The sequence below is a fragment of the Phalacrocorax aristotelis genome, chromosome 19, assembly GCF_949628215.1.
Source record: "Phalacrocorax aristotelis chromosome 19, bGulAri2.1, whole genome shotgun sequence".
Taxonomy (NCBI): domain Eukaryota; kingdom Metazoa; phylum Chordata; class Aves; order Suliformes; family Phalacrocoracidae; genus Phalacrocorax; species Phalacrocorax aristotelis.
Window position 1 is genome coordinate 4,960,065 of NC_134294.1, and position 25,590 is coordinate 4,985,654.

Consider the following 25,590-nt stretch of genomic DNA (forward strand, 5'->3'; position numbering starts at 1 on the left):
CATAGTGTAGGAGATTACTACGAAGCCAGCAACATGTGTTATACCTTGCACGTAAGGGGAAAAGCACTAATGTGCTTTGATGGAAAAACACAAGTTTGAGAGGATGAACCTGTCCTCTGCAAACTGCAAAAGTGCCTGAGCAAGTTGGTCCATGCAAGGTAGGGCATGAACAGTATTTCAGCCCCAGGGCACATATGCAACTTGTGGCTGCAGGAGGGTTAATACAGTTCAGTTTTATCGCTGTGGCCCATGGCAATCACCCTCTCTTGCCAAGGCTGCTACCACAGAATGCTCCATTTTCCCTGGAATGCAGCTGTTGCCAGGCAGCCTCTCCAGCGACACCATCCACAGCTGCCCAGGAGCTGCAGCGTGAAGGAGCAGCAGCTCTATTGCTATAGACGCATCTTGCCTATGTATATATGCCTGGGGAAAAATAGCTCATTTTGCAGCTTTTGCACTAAGTCTGTCCCTTCTAGTTGGACAGATGAGCCTGTTTTCCCTGTAGCTAGGCAGCACCTCTGATCTGAGTCAGGATCTGGCGAAAGAACATCTGACCTAGCGGCGATAAACTTGAACAAGGGAAGAAAGAGGAGACGCGAGGGAGTCACACAGAGCAAGGGAATGATGGAACAGCAGCAACTTACTTCGGCTGATAGAGCTTGTCGTTGATTGGATGTTTTCTGAAAAGCTACAGAGGGGGATTTTCTGTGTAGGGCGTTTCCACCCCCTGCATTGGCTATAAAAGCCTGTACTTGGCATCTGTGATTAAAACGCCAAAATGAAGTTGAAAAGAGAGAAGCAGGACAGCTCTGACTACAAGGAAGGTTCAAAGGGGGTAAGTATGCTGGACTCTGCATTTCTAACTTGAGCCTCCCATAGAGATACAGAGGAAGCGATCTGAGATCTGCAGGTACTTCTACAGGAAAGAGAAGGCCAAGATCTTCTGGGCTAGCATATGCAAAACTGGTCTTACAGGGAGAGCAGAGACGCATATGTTCCTGAGCCCAGTTTAGGTCTGTCTGCAGCGGAACGTTGCACCGAGTCTCATGATTTTCTCTTTGTCTGCAGCCGACCTATCATGTAACTTCTGTGTGACTTTCCCCTTCTGTGTGTGTGAGGTTTCTTTCCTACTTTCTAAGCAGTTTTAGGCTGCAGATGCTTCTGGATGGGGGCTGCCTTGCACAGTGGCATTCTTATGGGATCTTGCACAATGCAATGCTCGTGTATGCCGGAGGTTTTGCTAGAAGTGCTGAATGTGAATAATTAACACCAGTGGCTCTTTTGAGCTCCTGGGATTTGTTTAATGAGAGCAAGGCAGCCTGCTTTTCATCACCAGTGTGAGAATGTCAACAGTCTACTCGTAGAAAACGTAGCTGGAACCTCAGCTTCCTTCTGATCCTCAATCTGATATCGACTTGAATGTTGATGTCCTGCAGTGCCTTAAACTCTGCAGACCTCTGGAGGTGAGGTGCTAGAGCTTCTGAGGAATGTAAGGAGTAGCAGCAGCTGTATTTGGACAAATGTTCCATGAGGGACATGACAGATCCTTCATGTGGGACCTGAGTTGAGTGTTGGGACATAAAACCTTGCAGACATTAAGGCTAATGATGGTGACAAAAAATTATGTGTCTGAATGGAAAAATACTGTGTTCGTATAGAAGTAATGAGATATATTAATGAGCTATAAAATAAAACCAAACCCAAAACAGTTCAGTCAACCCAGGAGGGCCAGCCTGAGGACTGAAGGACAACTAAATTGTTGCAAAAAGCAAGTTGCTTGTAACCCTGAGGACTGTGCGGTGGTTGGTCCTACTCCAGTTTCACCCTTCTGTTCAACCCCAAGTGCTGCCCTTGTACCCCACAACCAAGCCCTCACTGAGCTACTTGGATAAGTTTTAACTGGCTTCAATGGCAAACAGATTAGATCCATAAACAGCTTGATCCTGAAATGTGGGAGGCAGAACAAGCCGGCATGTGAAAGCAGAACAAATGAACGGGAAAGAGATTCTGCCACTTCATGAAAAAATCTCGTCTTTTTAAAGCTTTCCTGTGCCAATATCCTGTGTTATTTCACTTACCAATTTGCATGTTGGAAAAAGAATAATTGCATTTTCCCTGTGGGGTGGTGTTTTAAGAAAGATAATTTAAAAATTATTCATCATCCAAATGATCTGTCGATACCAGGAAAGAGTAGAATGAATTACTGCAATGAGTGTGTGCAAATCAAGCACAATAAAATGAGTTATAGTGAAAACAACCCTTCGCGCTTGCTTTATACAGTAACACGAAGTGACCAACACAGAAGGCAAGTCTTACCATATTTATTTATTTTTACTGAATGCCATTTATGCCTAAAAGCCAAACTTGCTTCTAAGGTGTTGCTTGTGTGTTTTCTTTCTCCTGTGCAGAAAATGACACTTTTGCTTGCACTGGTAGCACTGGTATCTGCGTTTGGATCTTCTTTCCAGTATGGCTACAACGTGTCTGTGATTAATTCTCCAGCCCCGGTAGGTTGGACTGTGGAGTGGACCATGACCCAGGAGTAGGTTTACAAACAAAACAAAACAGGACCGTAACAGTAGATTATGGGTGTTTGTGGGCAGATGCTTGTACTTCTCCATGCTTTGAATCACCAGGTACCTGGTGAGAAGGGGCTCCCCAGGAGATGAAAGGGAGGCTGTTAAGGCATGTAACACTGCTGTTTGGTCTTTGTGCCTAGGAGAGACTGGGCATGAGGAATGCCTTCCCTTCTAGACCCCAGGCAAATCCTGTAAGGCAGGATAGCTTGTAGTAACAGTTATCTAGTCCAGGCTTCTCCACCTCTCTCTTGCATTCATTTTCCAACTCAGCTGTTCTGTTTTTTATCAAGACATTTGTGTAAAGCTTTATGGCATTCGTTGTTAACTAGCTTTTACAGCGTGAAAATTTTACTTACTGTGCTAAACATGCTCTGTATTTCATTCCAGTACATGCAAGACTTTTACAACCAAACCTACTTCAACAGGCATGGAGTGCCTATGGACAGTGGCTTCCAGATGCTGCTCTGGTCTCTCACGGTGTCCATGTTCCCTCTGGGTGGCTTGTTTGGGTCCCTCATGGTGTGGCCTCTGGTCAACAATTGTGGCCGGTACGTGACAGCGGTGTTTAACATCCTTCACCAACAGTTTGCTAGGTTCAGATAAGACTTGCCTCACCAGTCACTCCAGCTTGCCAAGCCCATCAGGAACGTGACTGTGTCGCACATAACTTGATTGTAAGGCAGATGGGCTGGTGAGTAGTTGCCAGACTCAGCAATATGTGTTATCTCCTACGTGTAGAACAACTTATATGGTTTCAGTATGGTCAAGGCCAGGCTGTGTGCTGGGCACTGAGCCAGGTAGAGAGCAATGATGAAAGTCCTGGGCTGGGCTCTGAGATCAGGCCCAGCTTCTGCTGCTCAGGTTTCCTGAGAAATGTCAGTTCTTTCTTGAAGCCTTCATTCCCTGCAGGAGAAATGGGATGATCACATCTTTTTTTCTTTGCTTAGTCTTTGGGATGGTGATTCATGTGAGTTTTGGACAGTATAACACAGCAGGGACCTATCTGCTCTTGGGGCCTTAGGAAAAAATAAACTGAATCTGTCTCCTTCTCTATTACTTTTCAGGAAGGGCACTTTGCTGATAAATAACCTCTTCTCCATTGCTGCTGCAATCCTTATGGGAACCTCAGAGCTAGCAAAAACCTTTGAAGTAATCATTCTTGCACGTGTTATCGTGGGAATATATGCTGGTAAGTGAGAGGTTGGATGGTAAAGGGAGAGCAATAAGTATGTTCCTCACTGTGTAAAGACTTTTTATTGTTACAACAGATGGTTTCACAGGTAGGGCACTTGAGCCATGCATTTGCATAACAATGCTGTACTTGCTTGAACAACAGTTGTCATCTGCATGTTGCAGAAGTACTAAAGATCTCCAGTAACCGATGGCAGTGAGACTGGGATTTCAGCCGTACAGAGGAGTTGTGTGTCTGTAGATGCAGCTATCCTCTGTAACAAGCATTTGCTAGGCACTGGAGCTCCAACAGCCAGGAAACCTGATAATGATAATCTGTTTTCCCAGGCATCTTAAAGCAGATAGCCTAGATTAATTTTTCTCTTTTCAAACATAATCAGAAAAAGAATAATCTTAAACCGAAGTCATTGAAGACAACGCAGATCCAATAATCCAGTCCTGGAACTGACCATTCTTCCAGCGGGAGAAAAATGTTAAAAGGGAGAGTGAAGGGTTCAGAGCCACTGGATTTACTGCAGACTGTGGAAAGCCAAGGCGAAGGGTGTGTGAGGGTTGCTGGTATAACTGGTTGTATTAGAGCTACAGTAATATAGAGTATGATAATTTCAGTTATTTTTAGTAGTTAATTTTCTTCATAGCAGCTAGTATGGGGCTATGTTTTGGATTTGTGCTAAAAACACAAATGTGTTTTTAATGTGTTGATAATGTGATTGTACTGAGTGTGTGCAGAGCCAGGTTGATAAGGGCCCTAACAGCATTTAGGCTGAATGAATTGGCTTTGGGCTGGCAAGACTGACATGCAGCAATCTGTGAGCTCTGGCAGGAAATTTCTCTAGTCCAGTGGTTTTGTTTTGGCTTTTGACTTTCCTAAGCCTGGCAGCTGCTCTTAGCATTGGGTCTCTGAATAAATACTAAGGAACCTGTTAAGTGTAATCCCTCTTTCCAGTTATTTATAACTGACAAAAGAACCTGGGCTGGCTGTCCTGACTTGCCCTTCACAGCCTGACCTCACTGGAACGGCAGACACCGTGTCTGGGGCGGGAAGCTGCTGAGCCAGGGCAGCCTGCTTCAGGCCCTGGTAGGCTCCAAGCATCACTCCCACTTGCAAAAGGGCAGCTCCGGCTGTAGCCCTGGCAGCCCTGTTGTATGCAGGGCTCCTCTGTGACAGGGCTTGGTCGGCATAGGTCTGAACCACTAGAAAGCCACTGTTTCTTGACTGCAGTAGTCCAGGAGTCACTGCTAGCATGTTTTTTAATCTGTGCATTTAAAAGGCTGGTTATAGTGTGAACTTAAAACACTACACCTCATGAGTTTAGTTTTATAATGCTTTAATATTTGTTTCCATGCCTTTTTTGCTTTCAGATAACAGCTCTATCATCTTTGTAACTGCAAGCTCCTGAATGCTAGGAACTTTAGAAATGTAAGATAAGAGTCTCATGTGGTCATTTGACTCCAGGAGCTTGGGTTTTGCATGCCAGCATTCACAGCGTAACCATGGGAGCTGGCAGCTCTCTGGGGCTACTGTGGGTAACTGTGCAACGTTCCTCAAAATAACTTGTGTCCTTAGTGCCCTATTGGTGTAGGAATACCTATTCCAGCATGCTACCTGTAAGAGACCTCAAACCAGCAAAGCCCGCTGCAAGCCGTTACTGAGCACTTGAGGGAGGAGTGACTTTTTGAAAGTCAGCAAGAAGTCACATCCTTCCAGCCTCACATCAGCTTGTTTGGCTACTGATTTCTTTTCTTGTTTTAGAGGAAGTAGAAAATCTTCCTTTACACTTCGAGTTTGTTTCCAAACCTGCAGTAGCACACAATTTTTCTTTGCATGTATTGTGTTGAAGTACTTGGAAGACCCTGCTGGGAGACAGCTATTTTCTGAAAGATGAACGAGAGGCCCCAAATCGTCTGCTACCTCTGTAGGCAAGGCAGGCTACTGTTATGCTTCTTGGACTCCTAAAATGCTTTGCTGCTGAGCAGTTAATAAGCTAGACCCTCAAAGCACCAGAAGGTGGGCAGGTTGTACTCCCAAAGGCCCATCATGCACACATGGCTGGTTCCTTACTGTATTTCAACTGAAATGAGTGAAACAATCCAGGCACCTTGAATTAACTTCAGCATGGGAATGCCTCCACAGCTTTGCCACAGAGATTATTTCTGTCTTAAGATATGTGAGTGTAATATTGACAGCTTTTGCAAAGGGACAGCATTATTGATGAACAGAGAGGTAGCGGGAGAAACTCTTCTCTAACAGCTCCCGGAGAAAGCTAGATGCCTGGACATGCGATGCAGTGGTGGACTCTGTACCTGGCCACCTACTAAGGGAACCTATGCCATGTGGTGAAAACACACACACCTTATTCACTGTCCAGATGATGACATTAAATCATCAGCTGGAGCAGAAGGGTTTAAGTTGAGGTTTCCATATTTCCTGTGGTCCAGCAGGGATCACTTTGGTCTCACATGGGAAAAAGGCATCTTACTGAAGATGGTGAATGTGCTGACATCAGCTGTGTGTCTACCGTTGTTCTCTTACTGCTAGGTCTGGCCTCCAATGTGGTTCCCATGTTCCTTGGAGAAATGTCCCCCAAAAATCTGAGAGGTGCTATTGGAATAGTACCCCAGCTCTTCATCACCCTTGGGATCCTTGTAGCTCAGATCCTTGGTCTCAACAGCATCCTTGGGAATGCCAAAGGTAAAGCCCTGGCTCATGAATTCTCTGTGGGCTCCACTGGAAAAAGATTTCTCACAGCTGTCATCTTGTCTCGCTCATTGCAGGCTGGCCCGTGTTGCTGGGGCTCACAGGGATCCCATCACTAATTCAGCTCCTTATACTGCCCTTTTTCCCTGAGAGTCCCAGATACCTGCTGATACAAAAGGGCAGTGAAGAGCAAGCACGACAAGGTAGAGCATCATCCTTTCACGAAAGGGGAGGTGGAATGGGATAGATCTGACTGTGGGACATGACTGACAGCAACCAGCAGTGAAGCAAGCAAGTGTGAAATTCATTGACGCGTTGCTGGTGGATGGGATTCTTGCAACATTGCTCCTTTCTCTGCATACGTGAATCCCTGACTTCCCAGCATGGAAGCACTGCTGCCCGTACTGTACTGACTTGATTTGAAGCAGGAGACCTCACTGTAGACATGTCTCTGGGGTCTGTAACTCACCTTCCTCTCCCACTAGCTCTGCAGAAGCTGAGAGGCTGGAATGATGTGGATGATGAGATGGAAGAAATGCGCCAAGAAGACCGGTCAGAAAAGGAAGAAGGGCATTTTTCTGTACTCAGCCTGTGCACCTTTAGAGGCTTGCGATGGCAGCTCATCTCTATTGTTGTCATGATGATGGGCCAGCAGCTCTCTGGGGTTAATGCGGTGAGTGGGAAGGCATGTGGGACAGGCCAGTGGGGTGAGTAATAAAGGGGTGGGACTTTAGAGCGGATGGTGTGGGGCACTGCTGACACAGGAGCTAGAACCTGGGACACATGAGTACCTCTTCATCAGGGACACTGGTTCTGCACCATGTTGTGGTGGGTTGCCCCTGGCCAGTGCCAAATCCAGTACACTCATGTACTAGCTACAGGGTCAAGCTGTCCTGTTAAGGATAGTTTGGACATGTTCAGGGTAAGGTGGTTGTACCTGGCTCCAAACGCCAGCGTCTACAGAACAGAAAGAATTCAGTTCTCAGGCTTCTGTGCACCGGTTCCAGGATGTAAAAGTAGGCAAAGGGGAATTCCTGTGTTCTGCCTTTGGCCACATATAAACATAGCTGTGGTTTTGCTGCAGGTCTTCTACTACGCGGACAGAATCTTCCAGTCGGCAGGTGTGGCCAGCAGCAATGTGCAGTATGTCACTGTGTCGATAGGTGCCATCAATGTCGTCATGACTTTGCTTGCCGTAAGTTTCTGCTGGAAACCCTTGGAAGGGCTTCCGCGCACTTCTCACTGGGACTGGGTGCTGAAGAATGCCCTGCCTGTTCTCTGTGTTATTGACACATCCAGCTTTTCACGGTTCCTGGGTGACTTGATGCCCACAATTCATCAGTAGATGGCGGAAATTTCACTGAATTTCTTAAAAGACAAAGACTACCTTAATAAATTTTTCTAGACTACCCTAATAAATTTTTCTGGACTAAGTGCTGTGCCCCAGGTGTCTGGTCTCTCACCCCCTTCTATCTCTTTCAGGTTTTTATCGTGGAGTCCCTGGGGAGGAAAATCCTTCTCCTTGCTGGCTTTGGACTGTGCTGTGTCTCCTGTGCAGTCTTAACTTTGGCCCTCAATCTCCAGGTGAGTGGTTGAATGGCTCAGGTGATCCTACCTGTGCATTTCTGGACCTTCCAGGGAATAGAGTGTTGGTATATTTTGAGGTTGATTCTATACGTGGCGGGGAGGGGACAGTATGAAAGGTCTCTGTACTTGTATATCTGCCTAAAGTAAACCCAGGAAAAGCTGTGATCCTGCTTGTCTGAATACTACTTCCAGTATGTCATGTTCATAATACCTGTCACATCCATTTGTTGGAAGCAAGGATCATACCCAGGCTATGATTTTCGTGGCTAAGTATGGACGTATCTGGCAATGGAGGGTGACACTGGCTTTAGAATGCCCTCAAATCTTACTACAGATAGTGTCTTGAGTGTGTTGGTGATGTTCAGGTAGCACCCACATCTAACCTGTGATTAAATTCTTCACAGACCACTGTCTCATGGATGTCTTACCTCAGCATAGTGTGTGTCATTGTTTACATCATCGGACATGCTATTGGAGCCAGTAAGTAGGCACACTTCTGTCCAGTCTCCTCCACAAGCTGGGTAAAGCCAAGTGTTATGAAGAATTTCAAATCAAAAGCTTTGTGGAGCTAATCCAGGGGGATAGAATTTCTTCTCTGTGCACCTTCCTGATTGTCAGCTAGGCTTACATTCCAGTGATTTGCTGGCTGTGTCCATGAGGCAGGGGAGCACCTTGCTTTTCCTCTCGAAAGCCAAGGCACAATTATGCTCGTGCCTGAGATTCCACCAGTAAGATCTGGATCAAAACTAGGCTGAGATAGCGAGCTTTACCAACTAGGCAGAGACGTTGCATGCTTGCAACTATAGGCAGTCAAATTAGAAGCAACTCAAATTATATGTGTTGCCCTGCACTTCACTCTGCGGAAACGAGAGGTGCGGATAGATGTGGACGTTGGAAAGGCTTTGTCCTGACTCAGCTTCTTAGCGTGGTGGAGTTGTCTGCTCAGCTTGGAAAGCTCTGCCAGACCCTTGCTGGATGCAGCAGTGCAGTTTTGAAACTCCTATTGAGATTTCACTGGCAGATGGAATTACACGCAAGCTTTCCTCTTCCATTTATGCTGTCGGGCAGATTCAAGCACAGGGAGATTGCTGGAGGGAGACCACTGGGCCAACTGGATGTGTGGCCTGACCTTGTTAATGAGAACACGGTCTGCTTCTGCTTAACTGTGCCGCAGGGCACGAGCCCGAGGGCTTGTTCCACAGGTCATTTTTCCAACGCCTGCATGTGTTGGGGTGGTTCTCTGTTTTTTGAGGTTTTTCGTTTAAGCAATCACTTGCTTAGTTGCTGCTCAAAGGGTGCTCTCTGGAGAGACAGTTCGTGTTGATCAACTTTAATTTACCATCTGTGCAGGAGAGGGGTTCATGGCTAAGGTGCAGCCATAGGAGAGAAGAGGTTGATTGCTCTGTGAGAGCTTAGGAAAGTAATTTAGCTGCCCTGTTTTTGTGGAGTTTTGTTTTGGTTTTTTTTTAATCCCTTATTTGATTTGTTGGGTGTTTCTAAACATTAGTAGTTTAGAAACCATTGCCTGCCACGGAAATGAACAGCATAATCTAGGAATTCAGAGTGGGGGAATTGCCTTTGGGATTTCCAAATATGCAACTACCTTCCAGGTCCAATTCCCTTTGTGATGATCACCGAGATGTTCCTGCAGTCGTCCCGGCCTGCAGCATTCATGGTGGGTGGGTCTGTGCACTGGCTATGCAACTTCACCGTGGGGCTTGTGTTCCTCTACATGGAGGTAAGATGCGATCACAGGACAAGGCAAGACTTCAGCTGAAAATTAGTATCTTCACCCCTGTGTTCTTACAGAGCGCCTTTTTAATCCTAAGAGCTGTAAATACGCAAGTTGGCTCCCAGTACCTGTATGCAGGATTATATATAAAGGGCAAGAAACTGATGTTATTCAGCATGTTTTTATCACACCTGTCTGTTGCATATGCTTTAAAAGCAAGCAGTTATTTTTCCAGGTGAATGGCTGATCCTGAATTCAGGAGCATGGAAAAGATTGCAAATTCCCCATCTTCCATTTTAGCCAATTTTTGCTTTTGATCTCTAGGTCACCCATTCAAACTGATCCCCAGCAGTAGTGACCCATAAATTGCTACATTTGCTAATTTTAGCCTGTGCAAAGGGAGCTGGTGAGTTTAGTTTGATTTATGTAACAGACCCTCAGCCTCCTTTTCCAGTAAATCCATGGTGGTTTCTAATAAGAGAAATATCTTCCAAGGCGAAGACAGAATCTAGAACCACTCCTAACTTCTGGTCGTTCAGCGTAAAATATGTGCACATCACTGTTGTTGCTTTTTTAGAGTTATTGCAGGGTTGACCGTGTTCAAATCATGTAATGTACACAACTGGTGTATTCCTTTGATCCTTGCTCTGCCTTCTTTCGTTGCCCTAGGCTGGACTGGGCCCCTACAGCTTCCTCATCTTCTGTGCCATCTGCCTCGCCACCATACTTTACATATTCTTTGTTGTTCCTGAGACAAAGAACAAAACCTTCATGGAAATCAACAGGATCATGGCCAAGAGGAACAAGGTGGAGATTCAGGAAGACAAAGAAAAGCTTGAGGTTTTCCACACTGTCCCAGGCGGGCAGGCAGAGAACAAAGTAATCTCCAGCAGTGAGCTGTGACCCAGCCCAGCGTTCGGCCTGGCCCAGAGGTTTTTCAGGATCTGTTCAGTGGAAGAACAAATACATCAATTCATTGATACCGGTCTTCACTTAGACCTTCTGCAAACTTCCCACAGCAGGAGTTTCCAAATAACCCCTTGTGTCTTGAGAGTGGTGGTGGTGTGAATAATTAGCAGGACTGTTCTGTTTCATGGAGTAGCCACTGCCAAGGCAAATTACTCATTCGTGGTATTTGTCACAGGCAAAGGGCAGCATCCTCAGCCGTCTCAGTTCCTGTGATCAAGTTACCTGTGTGGTAAGGGGATGTATGTCCCTGACGTCCTGACTGGCACATCTCAGGTGACACAAGCCAGCATTTGAGCTGGGTTTTGGTCAGTCCTATGCAAGGAGTGCACTATAGTCCCCTGAGGAACTGTCATTTGTGTATTTGAGGGTCCAGCATGAGTGATGCCAGGCCTTTGATGCTTTGGGGTGGAGGGTGTGTCAGTTGTTCTGAGGTACTTTGTTAGGTGGGCTAACAGCATTTATCATGTCAATGCTTGTCCTTCCTTTGTGTGCTTCAGAGGACTGCTAAACTGGAAATGCATATTACAATAATCTCACTCCACTGTCTCCTTCAAATCAAACCTAGTCCTCAGCTGTTGCTGATGAATCCTTCCAAAGCCTTATTCTTGATATTAGGGGTCATCCATTTGGCTGATGCTTATTCACAGTCAGTTTATACCCATTGGAATTGGAATGCCAGTGGCGCTCTAGTCTTCGAGCTATTTACCTCATTTCACTCCCTAGTGTTTACACTTCCATTGTCAAAGAGCAACAGTCCCTCTCCTAATCCTTTGATAACCCCCATATCCCTACTCTGAACGCATGAGTCAGTTGGAGCTCATTTGTCCCCAGAGCCTGTGTTTGCAAACACATCCAAACTTGTCTTTAGCTTCTCACACTGAGTTGCTTAAATTTAATTTTTTAAATAACCTGGTTCTCAAGAACTTGAAAACCCCTGAAAAAGTCTTCAAATGACTTAGAGCTTGGTCCTTCTGTTGGTTTCTGGTTGTGTCCTCTAAGGGCACTATTCCACCTGAAGACATGGGTTTGGAAAAGCTCTGAGTGTGAAGGACTAGTGCAGACTCTCAGATGAAAGTGAAGTGTACTCTGATAAAAATGGAGCATTTCTTAAAGTATTTATTAGTTTAAGGGGTGTGGGGGTTAATTATGGCATAATTTAACATGGGGAAATGTAATTTAATTCATTGTTATCTGGGGCTGCTGCTCTCTGTTTTGAAAAAAGCAGAATTGTTGAACAGTGTGGCATGGATTTTGTGTTGTTGGTGGAGGTAGTCCTTCACATGATTTACTTTAACCTTAGAAAATTAGTTTTATACCTTCCCAGAAACTTGTGATGTATTTCTTTTGAAAAAGAAGCTGCTTCCATGGTCAGTCTCTACATCCACTTACAGAAAAGAAGGCATTCCACTGATCTACGCACATTGACTGCGTAGGACAACCCTCTGCCCTGCAAGGCCTTTACGTACCCATTCCTAGGTACACCTGCAGGGCAATGGGTGGTGATTTGATGGTGAGAAATGGGAAAGGAGGACATGTGCAGGAACGATGGTGAGGAACGGAGACTGGGTGAAGGATGTGAGAGAAATTTTACTTGAGAAAGTGGCTCATTTGACCAAAGAGAGGGGCTCTCTGACATGCTGGAAGATCTATGAACGGGCACCCAAGTCAAACTCCTGGGAAGGATGGGACAGTACAAGGTGTTGGACTGTGCCAAGTTCCGCTCTATTCTTTGCCTCTATCCCACCGATGGAGGCTTTGTTCCCATGTACCTACCATTGGAAAAATGACCTGGAGCACTAGCAGATGCGTAGTGAGCTTATATAAAGCAGAAGGAGCAACAAGCCAATAATCTAAGTTTGCCTCTGTTTCCCCAGCAAGCAGTTTGGAATCGTCAGCTGCTTTAAAAAAGGGAAAAAAAAAAATGGGGTCACTGACAGCTGGTGTCAGACTCCAGAACCACCCCTCCCAAGAGGGTCATGGAGGTTTCTCCCCATGCTATAATATCTCCCTTCTGTTGCCCTGGTTTGCACAGTGCAAGTGCCCGAACATCTGCAGGACTGAGAACTTTGCTCCACAGGTTCACATGAGTCATCCACCCTGCAAAACCATTGGAGAACGTCCCAAGAAGAGTGTCTCTATCTTTCCCAAGGACAAGCATCCCTCCAGCCTGGCTCACATACCCCTTCTGGATACTCTTTTCTTTACCAGCTGCTCCATTGAGCCATAAATTTGCCATGCCAGACTGGGAGGCCCATGCCATGCAGTAGTGCAGCCAGCCTTGTGCCTTGTGGTACAGTGGGAAGCTGATGAAATGACCTCCTATCCACAACCCCACATCTGCGCCCACAGTCATCACCAGCTCATTATCCCTCTCCTGTGTGGAGTAGGAAAGAACAGTCTGACTGCCAGCATGCTGGGCTTTTGCCCAGAAACAGAAAGTGAAGGCTTGGAGAGATATATCATGGAGGGGATGAACATTCACAAAACTCTCAATGTTTTCCACAGGGAAGTAGAAAGCTGGAAAAGTGCTGGATTTAATACCTGAAATAACCAAAAGGACAGCTGTTACATTCTCTGCTGTGCTAATAAATCACCCCAAATCCTGAGGAATACACCCATAGGAACTGGCAGGGCTGTGGCAGCCTTGGCTGATTGGAGCCACAGCTACTGGCATGTGTCATACCAACAGGGAAAGGGCTTGAAATGATGAAAAGCTTAGCTCCTTCACCCAACTGTTTGGGAAAATCACTTCCCCCTGCCCCTTCCTCTTTTTTCATCTTGTGTAAAACAGAGATGATGATTATCTATTCTAGCAGAACTTTAAGCTTAAACCCCTCACTGTTTAGTAAAAATGAGCTTACATGTTGCAGGAGAAAGCTGCAGTTGCTGTGAGAGTAGCTAGATTAGGGCTAGCTTTAATGATGCTGTAGCTGAAGAATTTCCATCAGCAGGCCGAGACATGGGACAAAATTCTACCTGTACATATCAGTACCAAACCTGTTAATGACTTAAGCCATCCAGGACAGCAGGGCATGGGCTCTTCACCCTCGGAAGGGAAGCTGGACTCAAGAATAGGTACGTGTTTCTTACCTATGTGGCTCACTCCATTCAGCAGCTCTCTCTTCATGTCTTGGAGCTGCATCTGGATTTGTTCCAGTCTGAGGTTGACTTCTTCTGGGTGGCACTGTTCTAGAGCAATCAGACAGCTGAATTTACAGAAGGCCAGGACCTGTGCATGGTAGATGTTTTACTTTCCAGTTTGTAGAAGGTTTGGGGAAAACCTTTGTTTTAAAATGCAGCCTCACCTCCATATGGTGTCTGGCTGATCAGCCAAGCCAGAGCGGTTCCTACAATGGTTAGCGTACCTCACCCATATGGATGCAGACACACCTGAACCCAGTGTTCTTGTGTGGTGCCACGTAGCACCACTTACCTTGGGACACAACCTACAGCCACCACTGCACCATTAGAAACAAGAAGTGTTGGCAGGGGGCAAAGATGCACGTGGGCCATCTCCACCTGCTGTGCAGGGAAGCTGCTACTCCTGGGAAAGGTGATCTCCACCATACCTAGATTAAGTGATTTGCAACTTGACATCTTCCACATAGGTTTCTTGGCCCTGCTGGGGTAAAGCCCGAGTCCTGCCTGCTGACTCCCTTTACCTTGGGTGGGTTTGGCTCTGAAGGAGGACTCCACCACCCGCCCGTTGAGGGGCTGAGCGTGCCGGTAGTCATTGCGCAGGGTCCTGTTTTGCCAGTCCAGCAAGGTGTTCTCCAGGAGGCTGATCTGTGAGCAATGCAGGCTTGTTATGGAGGGCACTATGGGAACAACAGTTTTGCCTAGAAGTGCAGTGCAGCTCCTTCAGCTCAGGATTAAACCTAGCAATTTGTTATAGAGGAATCCCCAGGGTCTCTTGCTGAGTATTAGCAAAGGAAAGAGACAGAACATGAGGGCTCCTATCAGCTAATTCATGATAAAGATATTTTGCCTGAAGGAAGTTTCTAACACCTGCCTGATAGTATGTATGCATGGATGGAGATTCTGCTGCTATTCTGTAGCATACTGCTTTCTCCCAAGTGCCTACTAGCCTTCCCCCACCAAAAAGAGTATTTATTTTTCAAACACTGTGATCCTCCACTACTCTAGTCTCTACTTTATCTTGTTCTCCTCCTAGAAGAAAATGTTTCTGATGCTTTTTCTTTCATTAAAGAAGATGAACCACTCCACAAGGCCCAGCAGTAAGCTTGTTTTATTTGTGTTACTTTTTTCCCCTGCTGAAGCCTTTGTCCTGGCAAAGCAGACAGAGGGAAGAGAAGGGGATCCTGCCATGTATTCAACTGCTGGCACAAGGGGGGTTACTGCCCAGCACTCCCATGCATGCAACAAGTTCCTCTGTAATCCCTCTGCTGGAGCCTGGACAAACCCTCTCATGTCTCGCAGCAGGCCACTCCTGAAATGATCCCATTTGCTGTACAATGTAAGTATAGACAAGAAAAAAACCCAAAATACTCTCCTAAAAATGTGCCAATTATTCTGTAATTATTTTAATGTTACAAATGGCTCTTTTATGGTTTTTTTGAGGGTGGGAGGGGTTGGACTCTCTTGCAGTAGTCTCTGCTTTGGTCTGACTAGTCTCTTCCTTTTTATAGTGCTTCAGTATGGTTGAGCCTGACTGAGCACACAGCTTTGTTTTTGCTCACCAGACCTCAGATAAACTGCTGCTATACAAAAACTGGCCCTAGCTGTAATACAGCATCACCGTGCCATTACAGTCACCTGTAAGTCCAGTTGCTTAGGAGTCGATCCCAACAGCCCTATATGAAATATGCCCTATTAGCTCCTCTCTCAGGCTGTTCCCAAAATCACTGGTGGGCAGAAAAAGACACTTGTGTGGAAAGGTGAAGCCCGGAGGAAAGAGAAGCTGCTCCGTCTGGTAAACAGCTATCACTTACCTGTGTGTGTGACAAGACAATTGGAGAATTAAAGATGGTCCAGATCACGCTCTCGGAGCAAGGTGGGGTTGTTAGTGAGCCGTGGTACCTGTAGAAGTGTGAGAGGTTTTCTGGCAGCATGGCTTGGACATCCAGAGAAACGAGCTTTGTTGACTGACCTCAAAGGGAATCAGAGGCAATATTAACCATTACTGGAGAACAACAGGAAAGGTGAGTCGTGTTAGAGCTGGGGTTGGCAAATCACTTTGCCCAGAGCACTGGGGCACTGGACCTTTGGCGGAACTGAAGATGGAGGGAAGTGAACAGTCCTTTCAGTGGATCTTTGGTTTGTCATTCAGAGAGAGCTGGGGCCCTGGAGGTGGTGGGCAGCTGCACCTCAGTGCGCTGCCAGTAGCTGTTAGTCCTCCCAGGAAGGGGAGTGTGCAGCAGGGCACCCGCTGTCTGGGCATACGGACTGCAGGATTGTAGGAAGTTGGTGTTTGATGGTGCCGCAGTGTGTTGCGTAGACCAACCAGGAGTATGTTTATTGCTGCCTCGAGCATCTTCCACACCACCCTGCTGTGTGGGCTGCTCTTTGAGATGCATGGGCAGGGATGGTGTGAAGTTGTGCGTGGCTGAGGATGCTTGACCACACAATTGCAAACAAAGCAGCAGCAAAATGTCTGTCCCAGTACATAGATACAGGCTTTGAGAATATCAAGGATGGAGAAAGGTGTTCCCAGGTCTTACCTGCAAACCTGATCTTTGCCAGTTTGGAAATTAATTCACTGTAGTAGGTATTCTCGAAGTGCCCATCCTAAACACAGCATAGAAACTTGAACAAAAGGTTAGTGACCTGCCTGTCCTTCTACACTACTACTCAGCTTGGGGGACTAATTGATGAACTGGGAGACAAAGAGAACAAATACTGTTGCGGATCTCTTAATAGGTTGGACAATCCTAGGCATGATAAAGTAGGTACATGTAGATCTTGAGTAGAATAGTGAACTGTAAGGATCCTTTTTCACCACTTCTAAATCCACACAAAATCAAGTGTTCCCATTTGCAAACCAGAGTAAGGCCTTGAGGTACAGCAGGGGAAACCCAGCTGCCACACCTGATAATCCATCAGTACTTCTTACAGGGCAAATTTTTCTGGGGCTCCCAAGTTGCATTGGCTGGCATTGTGTGAGCCCCACGTGATGTCAGGGAACAACAGTTCTGCTATGACACAGCTTCCTCAAACTGGTGGCAGACATCATCTCTTAGGATAGATGTGCAACATCTAGCTACTCGTGTCTGGACCTGCTCAGACTGTGATTATAGAATAAACTCGGATCACAGATTGGCCCTGCTCAGCAGCTTGGGTGTCCAACCTACCACATACAGGAAGGCAAGCACAGCCAATCCATCTGGTTTGTCTTTGGCTTCTTCAAAGCTTGGGTAATCAGCTGAGTTGTAATGGACAATGTGCAGCTGTCAGAAGAGAGACAGGGGCATTTAGCAAGAAGTGATAAATGGCTTCCTTGGTGCTTTAAAGGACCCAAAGCACACTGAAGGGAGAGCCACCATCCCAATTCCTGATGCTTCTGCCTCATAGCACAGTGAACAGACCTTTAATTTAACAGGTTTATGATAAATGGGGAGGAACAACTCCATCTTTGAAGTACATTAGTGCTATTGCAATGGCTTTTCGTAGTCTTCTGTGCCAGCACCATCAGGCTCAGCCCTTGCATTGCACCAACCTCTGCGAAGTATCTCATCCCGTCTATAGTGTGCTCAGAGCCGCTGGTCTCCAGGTCCAGGCCACCCCAGTGCAGATGCATCTGTACAGCTGTGTAGAGGCTTGGGAGCCCTCCAGAGATGTGCATGGTGGGTGGCAAATCAATCTGAACTGAAAAACAGGATTGGAGACAGCAATCGGTGTAGCCATGCCCATTCTTGTAGCTATGCTTGCCCTGCCTAGTGCTTTCTGCCGATAACACCCTCTCTGAAATAAGCTGGCACAACCATGTTCAGGGAACTAACTCCAGCATGCAAGGAAAACCACTGAAGCTTAAAGCTTGGTATGCTTAAAATCTTTCCTGACCTCAGGCTTGTGCATCACAGACCACACGAGGCACAAAGATGACTGGGCACTAGCTGTGCCTGCAGACTTTTTTTCCATCTGATCAGCTCTGTTTTTCCTTAGACACTAATAAAAAGTGCTTTAATGCCCATCTCTCGCATAGTACATCGCATCTTGCAGGGCTCTGCACAGATTTATTAACTACTTTATTTCCAAGGAAGAAAAGTGGGATAGAACTTAACAAAGTGGCTGAGTGCAACTGTGCCTTTCTCTAGTATTTCTGCTCTGCAGTTTGGAATTATGTCCATTGCTGCCTTACAGATTACAGTCCGTGCAGCCAGCCTAGTTTCCCTTCTCTGGCCTCTGAGGTGGTGCATTTAGGGGCAGTTGTGTTAATGAGGTAATGAAGGCCACACTTGGGGTCCCAGTTCTAAGAAAAATATGCTACTGGAGGAAGTTGCACACACTGTGCATGGATGACATTTTAATCTCCCACAGCTGTGTGTGTCTTTACTATCTACTAGAGAACCAATCCTGTTTAAAAAATGAAGTCCAAATGCCAAATACAAAAGGCTTCATTAACCTAAGGTTATCTGTGTGAGTGTCTGCACAGATGGAGAAATAGGTGCAAATTCCTTGTGCAGACACTCTGCACTACTGCAAATAGGCTTTGTCAGGTGGGATTTAGCCTGTAATTATGCAACTAGAGAGAAAGTGTAGCTGGTTTCTTAGGTGAGATGCTTGGCCTTCAGTTCCTGAGAGTCCTGCTGATAAATCCATCTCCTGTCCCCTTCAGATCTGTTGAATATTTTCTAATATGGCCCAGTGGAATATTTTCCTTGACAGATACTGCTACCCTGTTCCATCTCACTGCAGCCAGTGGGAAAAACCTACTCTGACTTCACAGGAGCTCTGAATAAGGGCAGTCATTTTGCCTTTGTGGTTTTCTAAAATGCCCTGCATCAGAAAATCATTTTGATGTTAACAAAAGAATAGGAAAATACACACGTGCAGACAGAGACCTGAAAGCTAAACCTGCAGGAATTAATTTGTAGGCAGTCAGGGTAGCAATGCTGGCATGAGAGCTTCTAACTGAACGTTGAGCTCTGTGGGCGACAAACAGGAGCAGTGATTCATTTTGTGTTTTAGAAATACAATCACAACATTCTTTCTCTGAAGGCAGTATGTCTCTCATCACTTCATTTCCTTGCTCTCCCTCCATATTTCTCTCTGTTACAGAGAGGAAGAAAGGACTGCCATGTGGGATTACAGAGCTACCAGCTTTATGTTCCAAACACCTTCCCAAAATACTCATTCCCTTCCCACTGCCGCTATTAGAAAATTCTCTCGTTGCTGAGCTGTAGACGAAAAGCATTATCTCAACAGTACCAGCTAATGAATTATTTAGACAATGAATTACAGACTGCAGCAGGGGAATTCAGGACCTCCTAAATTATAAGCCTTGCCCTGAGACTGCGTGGCCAAAGGCAAGGCTTTTAACCCATGCTGTGTTTCAGCCTCCCTTCCTGAGACCTGAAATACCAATTCTCTGACTATAGGGGAGGGATTCTCCTCTGTGTTGTGCTTTGTGTCACCTACATCCAGCCCAACCTCAGATGGAAACTTGCTACTGAACTACGGTTCTCTATTCCTATCACTTCCAGTTCTTAGTATCACACAGGGGCAAAAGATGCATTTTCTGAATGCAGAGAGGAGTCTGTGTGTACCAAATACCATTCACTACTGTAGTTCTGCAGTCTTCTAGTATGCTGAAAGAGTCAATCTGTAATGCTCTAGCTGCCTTTTATCCCTTTTTAATGCCTAACAAAGACAATATCTTGCACAACTATAACTGCCTTTTATTTTCTGGTTTACATATGTGTTTCTGGAGAGCTTTCCTGGGTGCCTGGGGAAAATGCAAAACTAGGAGAGCAGACTGAAGTAAGATGGCAATGCAAAGTAAGGTGAGTTAAAAAAAAAAAAAAAAAAGACACTGTCTGTGAATAGCATTTCAATCAGCTAAAATGAATAATCGGTTCCTGCACTGTCACGAGCTGGACATCCTCCCAGGACATCTGCTCAGTCAGGGAAGAAAAATTTCCTGCCCCTATGGCAAAGCTGACTCATTCCAATCTGGTGTCACTTGTTGGCCACAAAAGGCTTGTGATAATGTTTTAGGTACAGCAGAGTGCTGGCATGAACACACAGGAGCTGTTCCTGTATCTTGCATGTGTTGGGAAATACAAACCAGAACCCGTAAAGTCTCCCTTATACCCCAAACGCAATGTAGTAAGTGCGTGCTATGCTACCCAGGTGAAACCTCCAGAGGCTACACCACAGCCTCCTCTATAGCTTGCAAGCAGAAAGCTGTCAGGTTCAGCTATTTCTTTATCAGCTGTCCCAGCAGGGAGGTATGTTCTTTCTCCCGCTGAATGCACTGCAGGACTAAACCCAGTGTGATGCACAGAAGCCTGAACTCCTCAGAGCAGGACACTAACAAAGCAGCATGGATAAAAGGGTTGGGCTTTAAGGACAGACCTACATTAAAGACATCTACATTTTAAAAGTGTAAGGCCTTTGCTTTGCTGCTGCTGGCCCGTTCCCTGCACTGCTGGCTGCCAGCATCACCTGCTGTCATGGAAACAGTGCATGGGAGGCCCCTGCAAGCTGCATGTGCAGTGATCTATGCACGTCCCAAGCCATGGCTCAGGGGGCGAAACGGGGTGAAGAGGACAGGGAGCGCTTGCTTCCTGGTGCCTTAGAGCTTCTCTTTCTGACAGAAAGGTGGCTGACAGCTAGAGCTGCTGCGGGACCAAATAAACTCCTTGAGCTGTGTGCCCTGATTGCTGTTTCAGGCTGCTCATTTGCCAGCAATCTCTCAACCAGCTTTTCTTTTCAGGTAGGTAATGAGAAGGATCCCCCCAGTCTTACCAGAGTGACCGTTGTTGGTCATCGTGAAATCCCCTCGTAAAGGTCCATCATAACCACTCAGCTCTAGCTGCAGCAGCTGGGGGTTGTACCTCACTTTTTTCCTCTGGATGTCAATTGGCGATTGGTGCTTGCCAGCACAGTCTGCAAAGTGCGTTCCCCAGTGCTCTTCATCCAGCTCTCCCTCTGTGTGGATGGGAAGCAGACGAGGTTATTAGGACGTGGTGAGACTGCTGTTAGTTCAGGAGTCAGAAAACTCTCCTCATTTGCCAGCAGGGCGTGTCAATCTAGTTGTTATAACACCAGGAGCTGCAGCAATAAAAGGTTGCTTTGCCTTCCCTAGAGTGAAAATATACATTATTCTGTCTGCAGGACAACTGTGCTGTAAAATAAGAAACCTGCATTGCAGTAATCGCTTACTGATCGCTTGAGACAGAACCTCTGCTGAAAGAGCAGCAGTGTTTATATAGAAAGGGGGATTTAAATAGGTCTCAGCTGCCAAAGGTGTGGAATCAGGTTCTCAACCAATGTAGGGACCAGGACCAGGACACTAGGCAGGCAGTCTCTGCTTAGGATCAGGAACCGGCAGCAAACCTTATTTTTAACTAGGGAGACGTTAACAAAAGCATAATAGGAGTAAAATGGTTTAGGCAAATGGAACCTTTTGTATGTTTTCTGGGATAGAAGTGGTCTAAGGCGGCTTCATGTCCTGGGTGTGCTTTTATTCAAACCCACCCCTCTCCCGAGCGCAATGCTACGCCTCTTCCTGGCACCCCCTTTTTATACGCAACAGATGAGGAGAAAGTGGCTCAGTGCTTTTGTGAGACAGATCCTGGTGTGGAATAGGACCTGGGCATCCCAATTTCAGGATTCAGTTGATTGCTCTGAGCTTTTGATGCTACTTTACTCCCCAGGCCTAATAACCCCTAAAGGTCATGCTAAGTGTTAATACCGGCTCCTTTTCCTTCTCAATGTCACTAGCTCAGACGCAAACCTGTGACACGGGACTAAGAACTAAAGACCCTAGCTTCACTTGCACATGCTTATCACCTCTGCAAGTATTTAATACTAAAAACCTCCTGTGGCCACCTATGGAGGAAGCAAATGCGTAGCAGACCTGGCATGCTGGATGCTCTTTCCAATGGCTCTAAGGCTCTTAGCCCTCATTCGAATCCTTCCTGCCGAGGTCTGGGTGCTGCTGAAACTATTAACAATTGCTTCAACCCTTCAAGGCTACCTGCCCTCATCTCAGTGCTGAATTTAGGACTTTGAGCATAAGTAGAAATTTTAATTCTACCTCTGTCATGGCTGTGACTGACCCTCAGTATGGAAATCTTTTCTTCTTCACCCCAGAACTGCAATAGATTGTCTCAGACACACGCCTCTGACATTGATCAAACAGAGCGAGAGCTAAGGAATAATCATCACGTGATTGTTGAACTCACTGACTTCAAATCCCACAGGGATGGTTTGGAAGGAGACGTGATTGTCTTAAACGAGAATAGTTCAAAGCTACTTCATCATCTTCCTAATTTTCAAATTATTATAATTATTGCCACACCACATTTGATACTATTTGCTAATTCTTTTATTTTTATTTCATGTAAGCAACGTCAGTTTGCAGGTATTTGTTTCCTGACATTGATTTAATATGGGGGCGCTTAGGAGATGCGGACAGCCTGCCCAAAAGAAAATCTAGAGAGAACCTCTGCAAACAGCTTGGTGTCCTAATTGCGATATTGTATCTAGTCAACAATTTCCTTTGCTTTAGCTTGATTCCCAGCCCAGCGAAGATCATAAAAGGACTACCGTTTACTTCAATGAGCTCTGCAAACAATCTTCTGAAACAAATGAAAATCAGATAAAATATCACAAAATATATAAATACATAAATAAGCACTTCGTCGTGATCCGTACTGCACGGGATATGACAAAATAATGAGCAGGCAGTATTTAAAGCTTTTCCTTCCAGGATCATCCAAAGGGCAGCTTTTCTTCTAACACATTGTAAAGATTTTCCCCATTGTTTGAACTTCATTGGTCTGCCAACTCTGACAGTGTGCCCTAACCACACAAAGGAGTAAAAAGGGGTGACATTGAAGAGAATCACTTTCAAGACACACAAGCATCAATAAAGTGGAATAAATTAGCTGCTCCATGGAGACCGTTCAGTAATGGAAAGAGAGTCAAACTGAGTATTGCTTATGCAGTACAGAAAGGATGGGAGCGTCTTTAGCAAGCTGGCAGCCCGTAGCAATCCCCAAACTGCCTCGTTTTTCATTACCTTTGTACGTCCAGTGCACTAGGTGAGAGCAGCTCAGATGCACCAGGAGCAGGCGGAACAAGACAGCTGTGATCCTCATGTCTCTCGCTGTATCTGCAGTCGGAACCAAGGTGGGGAGTGCATTTCTTTAAAAATCCTCAGCAACTGTAAACAGCAATTTACTCCAGGTCTGGCCTTTCCAGCCCCAACAGCCCTTCTCCTCACTCATCCAAAACAGTAATAGCAAACAATGTCACAGAGATATTTTATTTGGACAGCCAGCTTTAAACACTAAGGGTACTTCATTGATCCTCTGAACCAAGCTGCCCGTGCAAATGGAACAGGTCTTCCCAGACAGCCAGAGCTGATGGCCTTGGAGTCACGGTCTGCCTCCAGCTGCCACACGCTCCCTGCTCACTTCTCCAGGCCATTCGCTCCTGATGATCAGGTAGAAAAGCTTTATTGCAAGGCTCTGTTTAACAGTGCTTTGTAAGCAAAGATACCCAACATGGACCTCAAAACACTGTCCCAAGGTGGCCAACTGTTTCCTTATTACACTGAGGAAGGAGCCAAGGCAGAAGGAATTTAAGGGACTGGTTTTCAAAAGCACCGAGCATTCACAATCTTATTAGAAGTCAACACTGTAGACACTTAGCTCCTTTGAAAAATCAGACTTCTGAGATCAGATTTAAAAGTGCTCCACACCCACAAGCCTGGTATTTCAAAGCATTTTGCTTTCAACACCTTCCCTAGTCACTGAAAATCCAGCTTTGAATGTGAGAGATTTGCAACCTTTGGAAAATTCAGAGCTCTGAAAAACCTGTTGAAGGATACAGGCACAACACGGCATACTGAAACCCTGATGGCTTTTTAAAAAATCTAGAGGAATTAAAATAAAAACTAGCAGGTGTCAGATGTCTAAATGCTCTTGTGGACTTCAGTAGCTGCTCTGTATATCTTTAGGTGCTTGAGTTCCTTAAAAATATGTCCCAGGCAACTAATTGCCCAAGGTCCAGTAAAAAAGTAATTCAGCAGACCATGGAACAGACCATGGATCTTCCGCCTGCCTTTTTGTATCCTGTTACCAGGCAAATGTCACTCCCTTTGAAAAGCCTTCTCCTCCCCCAAGAATGACACACTATTGATGGCCCTTTCCGACCAGCAGTGCCTCTCAACCCATAAACCCACGGTTTAATAACAAAAGGGGAGGAGAAGTCTCCCCAGGAATGGAGCTTTCACCTGGTGCTGAGAAGAGATATACAGCTTCCACCAAATGCAGCACAACTTGGCTGTTGATTTTAGGTGACAGTCAGCAATACTAAACATTTAGCAAGTAAGCTCACATCAGTGAAATCTCTGTTTGCAACGTTCCTGCCGCTTGCAATAATATTTGCAATTATTATTTTCAGCAATGAGGTACGTAATAACAGCAATTCAACACTAAGAGTCATAGGTGAGTTACAGATGTCATGCAAACTCAGGTTTCTATATTAGACTGTGCTGAAGAATAGAAGCAGGTTTTTTTACTCAAAAATCTTGATTTTGGAAATGAATTGCTAACATTAAAAGGCCTTTCCTGTTTTGCTGTTCCGGGCAGTGCATATTTAATATTTGGGAACTGCTGCAATATTGAGGTGATTAACCAAATGTGTATTTTTCCCTCTCGCCTCTAAAGAAATCATTTATTCTGACAGTTGCACTGAACTGTGTAAGGACTAAACTAATCAAACATGTCCTGCAATGCACTTCATAATCCTTGCGTATCCAGTTGAGTAAATAGGCTTTGAAATTAGCTGAGGGAGACATTTTGGGGGTTTATACCTGTTTACACTCCAGGATTCCACACAGCAGCACATGAGGGTGTGAACAAGAGCGAAGAACAGGAGGTCACCTCTGCACCAAAGCAGCCCACCATCACCCTGCCTCTGCGCGCGCCGAGAGCGTTTAAATGGATGTCACTTAGGGACAAGCTGTTTCTCTTGCCTGTGCTTTATCGATCAGCTAGCCCAGTCTGCACAAAGGAGTTGAAATCAAGCCCATTCGGGAATGTACTGGTGCCAGGAAACTGGAGACGACAGTGAATTAATTTTTAATGGAGCTTTTGCAACAGGCTGAAATTGTGACATTTCACTTGACATCAGCAGGGGCTGAGGGTGCTCAGCAGATCCAAAACCACACCTCTTTTCGCTCAAGTTAGCTTCCCCCAGATTAGTGGCTACTCTGGAAGATGTAGCCGTGTGGGGAGAGGATTACTAAGGGCACTAATTATTAATTTGTTTCAGAGTTATGACAGAACAGTAATTTTAATTAAATTCTTTAAATGTATTTTAATATTAAGCTTCTAACTACAAGCTGAATAATATGGAAGGAGCCCTTCTCCTGCATAAAGTATTCCACACATCAACAGTTACTTATTGGTTCTTGGAGCTACAACTTTTTTAGTGTATATGGTATTAAACCTGGCTGGCATGAGGCTTGTCTTTATTAGTCATCTGTAATTGCTAGAGAGAAGCATAGACGTAGTGCCTAGGACCTCTATGTATCACGGCAGGACCGTCGTTGAAGTAAACTGGTGTTTTACAGGTGAAGAAGACTGTAGGTCTAAGAGGAATCATCTCCACACCCAGATTTAGCCAGCGGGAAA

General features: G+C 45.6%; 2 protein-coding genes across 4 annotated transcripts; one reads left to right on the forward strand and one right to left on the reverse strand.

Moving 5' to 3' along the window:
- On the forward strand, positions 1-14,994 carry LOC142066362 (solute carrier family 2, facilitated glucose transporter member 5-like). 3 transcript variants are annotated; one of them, XM_075113691.1, is made up of 13 exons: positions 1-158; positions 506-835; positions 2,409-2,507; positions 2,967-3,127; positions 3,644-3,768; positions 6,310-6,462; positions 6,546-6,671; positions 6,954-7,141; positions 7,553-7,663; positions 7,951-8,052; positions 8,460-8,535; positions 9,666-9,793; positions 10,457-14,994. In XM_075113691.1, exons 2-13 carry the CDS (start codon positions 779-781, stop codon positions 10,688-10,690), a joined length of 1,560 nt encoding a protein of 519 aa, XP_074969792.1. In that variant the 5' UTR covers positions 1-158; positions 506-778; the 3' UTR covers positions 10,691-14,994. The 3 variants fall into 3 exon arrangements, with proteins under 3 accessions (XP_074969792.1, XP_074969794.1, XP_074969791.1); XM_075113693.1 differs by lacking the exon at positions 506-835; XM_075113690.1 differs by lacking the exon at positions 1-158 and having other exon boundaries at positions 166-835.
- CA6 (carbonic anhydrase 6) lies at positions 12,324-24,992 on the reverse strand. The gene is made up of 10 exons (XM_075113689.1): positions 24,768-24,992; positions 22,968-23,060; positions 20,687-20,869; positions 17,433-17,581; positions 17,068-17,163; positions 16,438-16,504; positions 15,709-15,866; positions 14,419-14,542; positions 13,847-13,945; positions 12,324-13,297 (listed from the first exon to the last, which is right to left on the reverse strand). The coding sequence occupies exons 2-10, from the start codon at positions 23,044-23,046 to the stop codon at positions 12,684-12,686; spliced, it is 1,569 nt and encodes a 522-aa protein (XP_074969790.1). The 5' UTR covers positions 23,047-23,060; positions 24,768-24,992; the 3' UTR covers positions 12,324-12,683.
- Positions 24,993-25,590: the final 598 nt, after the last annotated feature.

Excerpts from the sequence above, each read along its gene's own strand:
- LOC142066362 (XM_075113691.1), top strand. The coding sequence starts at position 779 with ATGAAGTTGAAAAGAGAGAAGCAGGACAGCTCTGACTACAAGGAAGGT. Across the intron at positions 3,769-6,309 it reads TATCGTGGGAATATATGCTG|GTCTGGCCTCCAATGTGGTT; the intron begins GTAAGTGAGAGG and ends TCTTACTGCTAG. Across the intron at positions 6,463-6,545 it reads CATCCTTGGGAATGCCAAAG|GCTGGCCCGTGTTGCTGGGG; the intron begins GTAAAGCCCTGG and ends CGCTCATTGCAG.
- CA6 (XM_075113689.1), bottom strand. The coding sequence starts at position 23,046 with ATGAGGATCACAGCTGTCTTGTTCCGCCTGCTCCTGGTGCATCTGAGC. Across the intron at positions 17,582-20,686 it reads GACCAACAACGGTCACTCTG|TTCAGATTGATTTGCCACCC; the intron begins GTAAGACTGGGG and ends CCTGTTTTTCAG. Across the intron at positions 16,505-17,067 it reads TGCTTGCCTTCCTGTATGTG|GATGGGCACTTCGAGAATAC; the intron begins GTAGGTTGGACA and ends TGCTGTGTTTAG.